Here is a 14,117-nt window from a genome sequence, read left to right as displayed (position 1 = left end):
GTCTGGAACTCAGCATCTCCCTCTAGGGGGCAAGATTCAGAGGGCAAAGGCTGCTTTCGGATCAGAGCACTCCCAGCTCCCCACCCCACTTCCATCACCTTGATGCCAGCAGACCAATTCTCATCCTCCAGAAGGACCTTAGAGTGCAGAACCCACCCATGGACCATGGGTTCCACACAGACAAACTGAGGAGGAGTCCTGAGGGAAACTCCGTAAATGCCCCACCCCTGCCTCCTGGAGTGCAAACATCCTCACTAGGACAAGGGGCAAAGTGGTCATCAGATAGTCTTTCTGAAGGGCAATTTGGCAGATTTCTGAAGATCCAAATAGTTTGATCCAGGAAATTGTACTTCTGGAAAGTTCTTTTCTAGAAACAAGCAAAGAGACATGTACAACATCTCTACTCCCTAAAAGGACATGTGTCAGAACACTGTACTTAGGGCAGGGGGTGGGGTTGGGCATTCTGAGGCTCCTCAGCAGAAATAAATGTGTGACTGTCTGGAGGCCTCATCTCTGGCAAAGTCTGTGGCAGGTCTGTGTGTCTAGAAAGCATTTAAATCAGGACAGTATGAAGGACAGACTTTGGGAGATACTAGAAGTGCCTTACAGGGGCCCTGCTGCACAGGGACTTAGTGGGATAGATAGCCCACTAAGTCTCCCTAACAGATTTCCCCTATTTATCGCTCTTCCCGCACTTACTAGCTAAATGTCTCACTGGTAATGTTGATTAAATGCAACTGTTTATTTTGACAGACAAGTTTAAAAGACGTGTCTTCAATCTCTTTTCCTGGTCCTATAAACCTGAGAAGCCCCTACTGTAATGTCAGGAGAAAACTTTCAATAGGGACATGACTGAATCGCAGCATTTAAGAAAGGCATTTTATGTACATTATCTCTTGTGATCTTTACATGAAAAGCAGAGACAGGAAGCATTTTATTTTCTGCATGAAGAAACCGAGGCTTGGAGAAAAGAGAAGTGACCTGTCCAAGATCACAGTGGTAGGGTACCAGAATCAAGACTAGAATAATAGAGAAGCTCAAGCCTGTTCCTCTGGGGAATTTGTTTTGCAAACCCTAGGCCTCAGTTCAGCAAATACCTACATGGAAATGATACTTCACTACCTACATGCAAAAACCTTTGCCTCTCACTCCCAGCTTGGGGTCAGGTTGGGTCTAAGTCTGGCCAGGCTGGGAGGCAGAACACCCTCCTTTGGGCAGTAGGGGGGGGAGCCCGACCTGCTAACAGCTCTCCTGCCACAGACAACAAACTGAATTTCCCTCTGCTCATCCACCCTAGTCCAAGAAGCACTTCCTGCCCATTCCATACCCCTGGGGGATTCTCTCTTCTCAAAACAAACAAAAAAAACAAAAAAACAAAAAAAAAAACCCTTCAAGACAACAGTATCAGTCAAGAGAACTGTTTACCAATTTTGTACCAGGCATGCTGACCTGAAACACCCACTCTTACCACTCCCATTTTACAAGTGAAGAAACTGAAGTTCAGAGAGATGAAGTGACTTAGTCAAGGTGGGTCAGCAGAGCTGAAATTCCCACTCAAATCTGTCTGGCTAATCAGCACCTTAGCTGTCCAGGAGGACAAGACATCCTGACTGTAGGCTTATAAGCATGCCCTGTCTTAAAATAGCATGGCCATGGCCCCTTGTAGGGGGTAGTGGGTGGCATCTGCTTGCCCAATAGCCTCAGGATCTGTCCCCATCTTGCACCTATGTACCAAGAAAGGCAATAAAGGGACTAGCAATAAAGCCGGGATGAGGAGGCTCTGGGGCAGTCTTAAAGAGCCCTAGGAGGGGCCAGGCAGTGGTGCATCTGGTTGAGCGCGTGCACATGTTACAGTGCACAAGGACCTGGGTTTGGGCCCCAGTCCCTACCTGCAGGGGGAAAGCTTCACAAGTGAAGCAGAGCTACAGGTATCTCTCTCACTCTCTCTCCTTCTCTATCACTCCCTTCCCTCTAATTTTCTGACTGCCTCTATTCAATAAATAAATAAAGATACTAAAAAATAAAAGAGCCCTAGGAATGGGATACACCTGTCTCCTTTGTCTGGCCCAGAGATTATACACAATATGGGCAGCATGTCAGAATGAACATTTTAAGGAATAATAATCAGAATTATTTGAAAGACAGTCCCACATGGTTATCCATCACTGGGGACCCTTCCGAACTCACTGCTGTTCTCGCCAGTGCAGGGGCCAGACAGCCTTCACTGTCATCTCACTCAAGAAGCAGCCAGGGCACCAAGAGGCAGGCACTTTGCTCCAGGTAGCTGGGACCTGGAGAGGAGAGAGCTGTGCTGCGATGATGAGCCTCAGCTCCAAATCTCAGTTTCCTTCATCTATAAAATGGGGTGAAGCAGGCTTTTCAGCCTTGTTCTAGCCCTGGCACAGAACTAGCCACTGCACCCAGCTGTCCCTCAGACTATCCTGGGGAAACTGTCCCCTCCTCCTCTTCGGCTCAGGAAACCACAGGGAAGAAGGTGGCGTGCCTGGACTCTCGCAGCTGAGAAAAATCACCTTCTGCCGCCCCTCATGCAGGGTGGACAGGTAGGTCCACAACAGGGAAAGGTCCTTCCTGGGCCACTTAATCTGATATCCATGTCACCTGCCTAATTTCTCTGTGTCCTTCACCAGCTGGCCCTAAGTAATTTGATGATTGTCTGCATCCATACATGAGTATTTGCTGAGCTCCCACCGAGGGTCAGGCACACTGTTAGGTGTGCTTCAAGAATATCTCATGAGGGAGTCGGGCTGTAGCACAGTGGGTTAAGCACACGTGGTGCAAAGCGCAAGGACTGGCGTAAGGATCCTGGTTCGAGCCCCCGGCTCCCCATCTGCAGGGGAGTCACTTCACAGGTGGTGAAGCAGGTCTGCAGGTGTCTTTTTCTTTGCCCCTCTGTCTTCCCCTCCTCTCTCCATTTCTCTCTGTCCTATCCAACAACAACAACAAGAAGAATAACTACAACAATAAAACAACAAGGGCAACAAAAGGGAATAAATAAATAAATCTTAAAAAAAAAAAGAGAATATCTCATGTGACCCCAACAGATCTGTAAGGTTTAGTCATCTGTGCAACCCTGGGCCTGTAAGGCATGGGAGGGGTCATGGCAAGAGGTGAGGGTGAAGCTGACCAGGGTCAGGCTAAGCCAATCAGGTCTTGTCTTGAGAGGAATTTTTGAGAAGGAGAGAGACTGATGAGGTCTTTGCTTAGGACAGGCTGCCCACCATGCTGCAGTCTTAGAAGTTCTCTAGACACTGAAATAGACAGACACGGTCACAGGGACATGCAAACAGATAACACTAAACTGGGACACACGTGACAGATGCAGACCCATGGCCCTAAATATGGATAGGGACACAGCAACTCCCATGAGCAGGAAACCACCCCAAGCCACCAGATGTGGCAAGTGGGCACTGTGTAGAAGTGAGCACCATGGCCCCCCAGGAATGCCCATACCTGGAATGTGGCATACCCCACACCACCCTTCGCCCCACCACCCCAGACCAACCACCTTCATTGGCAGATTCCAATCTGGAATCACAGGCTCCTTACCTAGAGTGTCCTTTCCCACTTGGTGAACTTCTACTCATCCTTCAAGACCCAGCTCTCAAGTGTTCCCTCTTCTACGAAGCTTTCCCTGAACCCCCAGTCAGTCACTTCCTCTGTGTTCCCAACAGCACCTTGTATATGGGAATAACAACAACAACAACAATAATCAAGTGGCAGTTACTGTAGATTTCAACACCTACTTGGTAAATGCCAGGCACTATGCTGAGTATGGCATATGCATCATGTCACAGAACCATCCCAGTGACCCTGAAAGATGTGCACTTAACAGAAGAGGAAGCTGCAGCTCAGAAAGGTCACTGGCCTGCCCAAAGCCACACAGTGAACAAGTGATGGAGTTCAGATACCACCCAGGCCTGGTCCAGTCCAACGCGGCTGGCCACAGCTCAGTGTGGTTATGTTTCCCTGGGAGACCTACTCACAAAACTGTGTGCTCATTATAGGTAGAGCTGTTGTCATTCATATCTGCCACACCAGCACCTTGTGGAAGGGGAGCTCTGCAATAATACTAACAGTTAAGTTTGCTTGAGTGCTTAACGGGCCTCTCATAACCATTATTTTACTGTTGCAATGGCCCCATTATACAGGGGAGAAACTGAGGTGCAGAGAGGTTAAGCAACTTGTCTGAGGTCACAGAAGTGTCTGGATTTGAAACCAGTTCTGTCCATCACCCTGTCCTTGGAGGATGGCCTCTAAGGCCAGCCTAGCAAGCTCCATGAAAGGAGGATTAGAGAAGGGGCACAGAAGAGGAATGTACCAGGTGCCTGCCCCTACCAGCTGGGGAAACTCAGACCTAGACAGACATAAAGGACAGAATGAGGAGCCTATGATGGAACATGACTAGCTCTGTCCAGTGTGTGTGTGTGTGTGTGTGTGTGTGTCTGTGTGTGTCGCAGGCCTGAAGTTAAATTACTTATGTCCCAGTGTGTGTGTGCGTGTGTGTGTCGCAGGCCTGAAGTTAAATTACTTATGTCCCAGTGTGTGTGTGTCGCAGGCCTGAAGTTAAACTACTTATGTCCCAGTGTGTGTGTGCGTGTGTGTGTCTCAAAGGCCTGAAGTTAAACTACTAATGTCCCACCCCAGCCAGCCCCAGCCCCAGCTCCAGCTCCAGCCCCAGCCCCAGCCCCAGCCCCAGCCCCAGCCCCAGCCCATCCCACAAGGTTTTCAACAATGACATTTGCCCAGACCCTGTGACTTCAGGGGAACTAGCTCCCAACAAAGCAAATGGGAGAGAGCAAGACCCAAAACTCTCTGGACACTATGATTACAAGGAAGCAAAAATAAAAATCTGCGTCAGAAAAAGCAAGCTGCAGGGAACCACGCCCAGAGGGAGCCTGGGAGTGCTGGGGGAGGCGGCTGGAGCAGATCTGCTTTTTTGTCTTTGTTTCTCTGATTTCCAGATTCTCTATACTGTCGTTCAGTTGCTTTTGTAATGAAAACAATAAATTTATTCATTAAAGAATGAAAGTGGCTGGTAGCAGGGGAGAAGGGAACAGATGGAGGGTCGGGAAGCATGGAGGAACAGGGGGGAGAGGTCAGGACTAGCCAATCGTGGGCACTCAGCTGACCACTGCATACCAGGCCTTGCCCAGTCCCCATCCTCCAGGCACACAGGATCTGGGTGACGGTGGCAGATGTTAGCAAGAGTAGCTGGCAGAGATGACATTCCACCTGCAATCTGAAGTGAGTTGGGATTCCACCGTGCGGGGGGGGGGGGGGGGGAGAAGAACATCTCTACCACCCTCTGGGTTCTCATCTGGCCGTTCTTCAGCTTTGTTATAGCTTCCCCAACTTTACCCACATGCCCTAATCTAGTCTCATTGCAGCTAGCTTGGCTATTTCTAAAATATGAATCAAGGGGCTAGGTGGTAGCATACATGTTGCCATGTGCAAGGACTCAGGTTCAAGTCCCCAGTCCCCACCTATGGGGGAGGAGAAGCTGCACAAATGGTGAAGCAGTGTCTTTCGCCCTCCCCCTCCCCTCTCAATTTCTCACTGTCCTATCAATTAATATGAAAGGGAAAAATATGAATCAGGTTGCAACTCCCCTTGTATTATTTTGTAAAGTCTTCTACAGCACCCTACCTTCCTTCCAGACAAGGGTTAGATTCCTTAGGCCTTAGACATCTAGTCCTTGATGAACTCTATGGCCTCACTGACTGTTCCCACATATATATATATTTTTTTTTTCTTTTTGTTGCCCTTGTTGTTTTTATTATTGTTGTAGTTATTCTTGTTGTTGGACAGGACAGAGAAATGGTGAGAGGAGGGGAAGACAGAGAAGGGGAGAGAAAGAGAGATGCTTGCAGATCTGCTTCACTGCCTGTGAAGCCACTCCCCTGCAGGTGGGGAGCCGGGGGCTCAACCTGGGATCCTCATGCCAGTCCTTGTACTTCACGCCATGTGCGCTTAACCCTTTGCGCTACCGCCCAACTCCCTGTTCCAGACTTCTGATCTGCTCTGCTACAGTCCTCATTTCCCTTATCACATCCTCACCCCCAGTAAGACTGCATCTCCCTATGTCTCTAAGCCCTCCCTCCCCATGTCACTGGTTAACTCCAATTGTCTACCTCTCAGGCTTCAGGTTACAGGCTAATTCCTCCTGAAAGCCCCCTAGATTATACTGGGTGTCTATCCTCTCTGCACCCTTTGTGCCCTGTGCTTCCATCATCATAGCACTTGTCACTCTTCTCTGCTCATCCATCTCTGATATTGGACAGGCACTCTGTCAGGACACGATGGCTGAGTCATTTACCTTTTAATCCCTGTACAGTAAATACTCTAAATGGCTAGATGAATGAAAATTCAAGGTAGAGGGAACTGAAAGGGTCATGGCCTGAAGATAAGACCCCTCCCACTTCCTCTTCACTCCCTCCACCCACTCTGACACTATACTGTCTCCTGTGTTACTTGTTTCCCGTTTCCTGTATCTAAGGCCTATCTTCCTAATTGATCTGAGAAGGGTCTTATGTGTGCTCTGCAATGAAAAGCAGACCAAAAGGATATTACCAGCTAATAAACACAGAAAATGGCTCTGCTTCTGTAGCAGTGAAAATTAAATGAACTTGACCTGTTAAAGTAGAAAAAAAAAAAAAAAGGAAGGTGACGGAGATAGTATAATGGTTATGAAAAGAGTGCTAGTGCCTGAGGCTCTAAAATAAAATTCCAGGTTCAATCCCTTGAACCACCATAAACCAGAACTGAGCTGTGCTCTGGTAAAAATAATTAATTAATTAATTTAAAAGGAAATGACAATACCCAGTGCTGGTGAGGGTAACATTAGAGTACTCATGCTTTGTGGACAGAAATATAAACTGGAACAGTAATTTCTATAAAGAAAGCAATATGGCAATCATGCATTATGAGTTCTAAAACTCTGAGATCTCCTGGCTTACTGGTCCCAGTTTTGGTCATCTATCTCTAGACAATAAGTCAAATATACAGGTTTATGCACAAAGTTATTTGCTTCAGTGTTTTTTTTTTTCTCCACAACCATTCCAACAAAACCCTGAAACAATTAACATTTTAAAAAGGATGATAGCAGGGCGATAGCAGGAGTTGGTCGGTATCACAGAGGGTTAAGGCAAACACTAGAAGAACAGAGGGTTAAGCGCAGGTGGCGCAAAGCACAAAGATCGGCATAATGATTCTGGTTTGAGGCCAGGCTCCCCACCTGCAGGGGAGTCGCTTCACAAGCAGTGAAGCAGGTCTGCAGGTGTCTATCTTTCTCTTCCCCTCTCTGTCTTCCCCTCCTCTCTCCATTTCTCTCTGTCCTATCCAACAACGACAACAACAATAATAACTACAACAATAAAACAATAAGGGCAACAAAAAGAAATAAATATTTTTTTAAAAAGGGTCATAGCTGGGGGTTGGGCAGTAGCGCACCGGGTTAAGAGCAGATGGCGCAAGTGCAAGAACCAGAGTAAGGATACCAGTTCGAGCCCCCAGCTTCCCACTTGCAGGGGAGTCGATACACAGCCAGTGAAGCAGGTCTGCAGGTGTCTCTCTTTCTCTCCCCCTCTCTGTCTTCCCCTCCTCTCTGTCCTATCCAACAACAACGATAATAACCACAGCAACGGTAAAAAAAACAAGGGCAACAAAAGGGAAAAAATTTTTTTTTAATTTTAAAAAGGGAGTCAGTCAGGCAGTAGCGCAGTGGGTTAAGCGCACGTGGTGTAAAGCGTAAGGACTGGCAGAAGGATCCCGGTTTGAACCAGGCGTCGCTTCACAGGCGGTGAAGCAGGTCTGCCGGTGTGGTGTCTGTCTTTCTCTCTCCTTCTCTGTCTTCCCCTCCTCTCTCCATTTCTCTTTGTCCTATCTAACAATGACAACAACAATAATAACTACAACAATAAAACCACAAGGGCAACAAAAGGGAAAACAAATAAATACTTTAAAATTTTTTTAAAAAGAAATCATTAAAAAAAAAGGGTGATAGCTCTAAATTACGTTTACACAGTGACGGAACCTATAGTCAGTTATTAACAGTCAGTGCTTACTGGCTTTGTGATGACTCATTTAACACATTAACCTTACAAGGAATGGGGGGGGGGGCACAGAATGAGTAGGTGACTGGCCCAAAGTCAAGCAGTTTGCATACAGTTTGAAGTCAGAAAACCAGACTTAGGAGCCCATTCTTTCCACCCTGACTACATCAGTTAGAAAACAGGATTAAAACCACCCTACAGTTTAAAAAAAAAAATACTCATGATGCAACTTTAGGGGCGAGAAGAAGATGAGGGAAGATTTTAGAAAGCATATGTATAGACAGAGCAGGACTAGCTATATAAAAACTGGGTGCTAAGAGGGGGAAAAAAAAGAAACACCAAAATGCTAACAATGGTGATGTTTCAGGCATGAGGTAAGAGATAGATGAGAGTTTCAATTTATTTCATTCCCTGTTCTTGGACTTTTCTGCAGAGCAGTAACCTGCTTTGTCTTTCTTTTTTTAAAGATTTTATTTATTTGTTCATGAAGAATGATAGGCAGAGAGAGAGAGAGAAGGAGAGAAGGAGAGAGAGAAGGAGAGAGAGAAGGAGAGAGAGAGAGAGAACCAGATATCACTCTGGTACATGTGCTGTGGGGGACTGAACTCCAGACCTCATGCTTGAGAGTCCAACACTTTATCCACTGTGCTGCTTCCTGAATAACTCTTTCTTTCTTTTTAATTGCTACCAGGGTTGTGGCTGGAGCTTGGTACCTGCATGGCAAGTCCCAACACTTCCATTTTTCCTTTTATAAAAAAAATTTATTTAGGGAGTCGGGCGGTGGCCCAGTGGGTTAAGCGCATGTGGTGTGAAGCACAAGAACCAGCGTAAGGATCCTGGTTCAAGCCCCTGGCTCCCCATCTGCAGGGGAGTCACTTCACAGGCGGTGAAGCAGGTCTGCAGGTGTCTATCTTTCTCTCCCCCTCTCTGTCTTCCCCTTCTCTCTCCATTTCTCTCTGTCTTATCTAACAATGACAACATCAATAACAACAACAATAATAACTACAACAACAATAAAAAAAACAAGGGCAACAAAAGGGAAAATAAATAAATAAATAATTTTTAAAAAATTTATTTAACTTTACAGGACAGAGAGAAATTGAGAGGAAAAGGGATAGAGAAAGAGGCAGAGAAAGACACTGTAGCTCTGCTTTACTGTTCTAAAAGCCTCCCCTGAATGTGGAGACAAGAGGCTTGAACCCAGGTCCCTGTGAGTGGTAGCGTGCACGCTACCAACTGTGCCACTGCCTGGCTCGTTACCTGCCTTTTAAAGGAATATTTGTAATAAGGGTCCAGGCAGTGACACACTCAGTTCAGAGCACATATTACCACGCACAAGGACCAGCGTTCAAGCCCTCGCTTCCCACCTGCAGGGGGGAAGCTTCATGAGCAGTGAAGAAAGCATAAATGGAAAGAAAAAAACAGTGGGGAAAATCAACTGAACAAGGTGGATTCATAATGCCAACACCATATCCCAATGATAACCCTGGTGGCAAAACCAGAAGGAAACACATGCACACACAACTAAAAGCTAAAGAATCAGCAAGCTTGGGCCAAACTAGACACCCCCACCCATGACCCCACTAGGATCTAGCTTCAGATGTTACAGGTTTGGGTAACATCTGAAGAAGAGAGGGGCTCAGAGAGGGTTGGGGACTCCCTCAAAGGACCAAAGCAACATTTGAGACCCACCTGGGAACCCGTCAGGAGTGCAGCAGCCTAACTCCCCATACAATTCACCCCACCAGACTATCCCATAATCTCTCTCTCCAGCCTCATACCACCACCAGTTGCCACCAAGCCTCTACACGTGCTTAACCCTCCTATCAGGGAGCAACAAGGGTTTCCCTAGCTGGAACCCTGTGAGGTTCGCTTCAACTATTACAAGCCAGTGCAGGTATCCAGGCCTCAGGGAAACCTTCCTGTTCCACATGCCCAGGTTCTATCTGCAGCGGCTCCCTCTGAGTTTCTATGGCTTCGTGGGTTCCCCTGCTGAAGCATTGACCCTGCAGTCCTTAAATGGCCTGCTTGCTTATCTGACAGGCCCCTGAGCAGTCGTGAGTTCCCTGCAACCAGGGTTTACATCTGCTTCTTGGTTACAGCCCCAACTTGGCCCCACAGCTCACCTGGCTGGCCCTTCCTTCAGGTCTCAGGTAAAAAGTTTACTCTCTAACCTTCTCCCTACTCGGAACTGGGTCCTCTTCTTAAAACTCCTCAGAGACCCCCACATTCTCTCCATACCACCTTTGTCACGTTCCTGCCATGACCCCTGAGGACAAGGGGCCATCACTACAGCAAAGCTGCCGGCATACAGTAAGTGCTCAGTACCTACTCCACGCTGGGTGCTCAGTAAGATGTAACTGAACATCAGTGATGGGGGCAGCGAACTGTTCACATGCACCTTGGAGGCTGACGAGTTGGCAGGAAAGTAAGGGTGGAGAGACAGGAGCAGTGTGTGTGCAAAGGCAAGAAGACTGCTAGTTTCCCAGGAGAACAAAGGTTTCTTAAACATAACCCCCATTCCCACCCTAGAGGCACCAAGTAACTACTGGGCAAGGAGACTGGAGTTCCTGGGAAGATGAGGTCCTCCCATGGAGAGATGAAGGAAATGAAGATTTCACAAAGGGGTGACCTGCTGCTGGGGACTGGGGCATGCAGAGGCCAGGAAAGGGCAGGGCAAGTGGGGAGAACAGCAAGTACAAAGGCCCTAAGGCAGGAAAGCACACTGTCTTGTACTTGGTCTGGGTGGCGAGAGTGCCGTTCACACAGGGTTAGAGTTATATCCAGCCTATGGTGCCTGGAGATAAGCCCCTGTGAGGTCCTGAGTAGGGAAGGCCCTAGTCAAAATTTGCAGGAGGTAGGTCTTTACAGGACCAGAAGGACAGGCAAGAGAAAGAATTAACAGAAAGAACTTCTCGGCTCCCTGAGACCCCCATGTGCTCAAAGTTTGCTTCCCATGACCCCTCTGCCCTCCCTGTGCCCCCACTCTGAGAAACCCAGAGTCCCCTGTCCCAGCTGCTCCATTCCCCCCCCAGCCCCACCCCCAAGATCCAGGCTGGAAACTTCCTGTGAGGAGACATGCTCCCGAGGGTCCTGGATCCAATTAGGCCGGGTTTCCGTAGGGGGGTGGGAAAAGTTGTTTTTATTGTGGTGGGGCTGATCACAGCAGAAGGGGGCCTTGGCCAGAGGGAGCTGAGGCGCTATCCCCTCCCTTCCCTGGGTCTCCCCTCCTCCACTCCCAGATAGTCAGGGCTGAGGCCCTCTCTGACAGCCTCAGTGGCCTCACTTAGAGAATGGGCCACGGACACCCTTCACAGGGCTGAGAGAATGTTCTGTAGGCTTTGAACACATGCTTTTCTCTACTGCCGCTCCCTCTGGGACCTCCAGTTCCCATCCCCATAGGGAATTCCTTCTGCCAGCAAGAAATAGCAATACCAACCAGGTAGAATACCTGCTATGCATAATGTCCTGGGTTCAAGCCCCCAGCACCACACATGCGAGCAGCAAGAAAGTTCCATGAACCATGAAGTAGTGCTGTGTGTCTCTTTTCTCTCTCTATTTCTCTCTCAGAAAAATAATGAATGAAAAATTGGGCCTGGGAGGCTTCTCAAGGCACTAGGTTCATTTTCCCACTGCCGCATTAAATTAATAATAATAATGGTTACTGAGCACTTATTCCAGGCCAGGCACCGCTGGATGTTTTTACAAGCATTTCTGACTCAGGCTCCTAAAGACCCTGTGAGGCAGATGCTGCGAACATTTCAAAATATAGCACACATTCAGAAAGATGCTTAGAACATAAACTGCTTAATGGCTTATTATAAAGTGTGCCTCCTGGGTTCCCAAGAAGCCCTCACCCTTTGTCTAGTGTAATCACAGCCCCCAAAGGTCCTACCCTCCTGAATGCTACGGTAGTCTCTTCCTAGTCTGGGGCAAGAGGAGGTTCAGAGAAGTATGTAGCCAGCCCAAGCACATGCAGCCAGTAAGGACAGAAGGAGCTGGAAGTCTGCACTGCAGGCAATGTGGTAACTCAGGGGCTACACATACAGTTTCCCAGGGGTAGGGGGTGGTGTACCCAAAAGAGAACACAAGTTACATGTGCAGGAGCTGAGGTTCAAGTCACTGGTCACCCACTCCCCCCTCACTTCACCAGTAGTGGAGCAGTGCTAGCTCTCTCTCTCTCTCTCTCCTATCAAAAAGAAAACAAAAGGGGGGGGGAGAAAGAAAAGGAAAAAGAAAAATGGCTACCAGGAAACAGTGGGGCCATGCAAGCACTGAGCCCCAGTGATAACCCTGGTAGCAAAATAAAATTATATATATAATTTTTACCCCTTGATAGAAGGTCGAGTTCAGGCCCTTGGGATCATTACCAAACTGGAGTGGGGAGTGATAATGGTAATAATACTTTCCATACCTCTACTGTGAGGGTTAAATGAATTAATACTATGAAGTCTTTAGAATCATGTCCAGACACTCTATGTTCAGTAGTTGTAGCTCCTGTTTCATTTTTAGGCTCTCTCAGGCATAAAGTCTTTCTCCACATTGCAGAGAGCTACATGAAAACCTGACTAACGGGAGACATCGATGTGACAGGGCACAGACTGGGGGTGCAGCAATTCTGGGAGCCTCACAGGGCCCACAGCAGCTGCTCTGTTGACTAGCGGTGGACCATGTCTGGGTCTAACTCAGAACAGGAGGGTCAGCTGTTGAACCCCAGCTCCAATCTGGCCCCTACAAGTTTTCTAGATAGATTACAGGAGTATAGGACTGGCAGCCCCTGGCAGGGGGTCATAATGCTGTATTTCAGGACCTCTGGGGCAGAAGCCAGCAGACAAAAGGGGCTCTGAGCAGAGCCAGACAGTAAAGGGGGGGGGGTTTGGGATACTCCTGGGGGTGGGGCTGAACATGAGGGTTAACAGGCAATGGAATACTTGCTGTAGGCCCTGCCAGACCAGGACCCAACCACCTCACCTCTTACACCCTCCCCAGGTCTCTGGACTATCACCTTCTCATTGTTCCTTGGCATCTTACCCCAGTGCCTCCATCCAAGCTGTTCCCTCAGCTGGAAAAGTTCAGGCCACATTTCAGATATCACTTTCTCCCAGAAGACATCTACCCACACACCCCAACCACACACACACACACACACACACACACACACACACACTCACACACACTCATACCACACTGCTCACTGAAATATATTTAAAAGCCTGAAGCTAAGGGAACCCTCATCACTGCAAAGTAGTGATAGCTCTTGTAACCACATCATTTATACAGTCTTAGATATAATGACTGTCTTCCTCACCAGGGCAGAAGCTCCATCAGTTTGCCTCACCCCTAGCCCCAGCATCTAGCAAACAGTAAATGCTCAAGAAACACATCTCACTGCTGCCAGCAGAAAAGAGTGCGAGTGTGCATGAGGGTTCATTGGCAAGGCCCATACGGTGTGAATGACTGTGTGCATATGAGATGTACTTGTGCTGGGAAACAGCCTCTGTTAGAGAATAGGCTACGTGTTACTGACAAGTGGGGTGTGGATCAGGAGTGTGGAAGCCCAAGAGCCCGCACATAGCTGTGTACACTGTGCTCTGGGGCTGCTTGGCCTCAGGGAGTTCACAGCTCAGAGGGGAGAAAGGGCACTGAGTCATACTGTGGACAGCAGGTGGCAACCTGTGTGCACCTGTGATGTCTGTGTCATGTGTGAATGCGAACGTTAGCAGACACATGCCCTGTGCTGCTGACCCAGTTCAGGGTATCTCATGTGGTGTTCCTAAAATAGCAGTGGAACACCCCAAGTTAGGAAAGGAGAAGCACAGAGTGGAAGTAGTGGAATGGTCATGGTTGGTTACATGAACAAGTATGAGTGCATTGTCTGGGGAGTATATCCTCCTCTCACAGGACCCCAGAACTTCAAATGGCTAGCCTATCCCTTCAATGAATCTGGAGCCTTTTCTCAAAGCTCACAGAAGGCCCCCTTATGGTGAGCATTCTCCTCGAGGACATCATGTGGTCATGTGGATGAGGCAGGCAAAAGGCAGGGTG

At 48.1% G+C, this 14,117-nt stretch overlaps 1 protein-coding gene across 2 annotated transcripts in view; it reads right to left on the bottom strand.

Moving 5' to 3' along the window:
• ZNF362 (zinc finger protein 362) overlaps positions 1-14,117 on the bottom strand; it is a 43,687-nt gene that overhangs the window by 24,092 nt on the left and 5,478 nt on the right. The window contains exon 2 of one of the 2 annotated variants that reach the window (XM_060205837.1): positions 3,568-3,695. In XM_060205837.1, the coding sequence (XP_060061820.1) occupies positions 3,568-3,605 (38 nt within the window). In that variant the 5' untranslated portion in view covers positions 3,606-3,695. Of the gene's footprint in view, positions 1-2,187; positions 2,247-3,567; positions 3,696-14,117 lie in introns of those variants that run through there. The other variant, XM_016188198.2, reaches the window with a different exon arrangement.

This window comes from Erinaceus europaeus, chromosome 13 (assembly GCF_950295315.1).
Source record: "Erinaceus europaeus chromosome 13, mEriEur2.1, whole genome shotgun sequence".
NCBI lineage: Eukaryota > Metazoa > Chordata > Mammalia > Eulipotyphla > Erinaceidae > Erinaceus > Erinaceus europaeus.
This window is presented reverse-complemented; position numbering and strand designations above follow the sequence as displayed.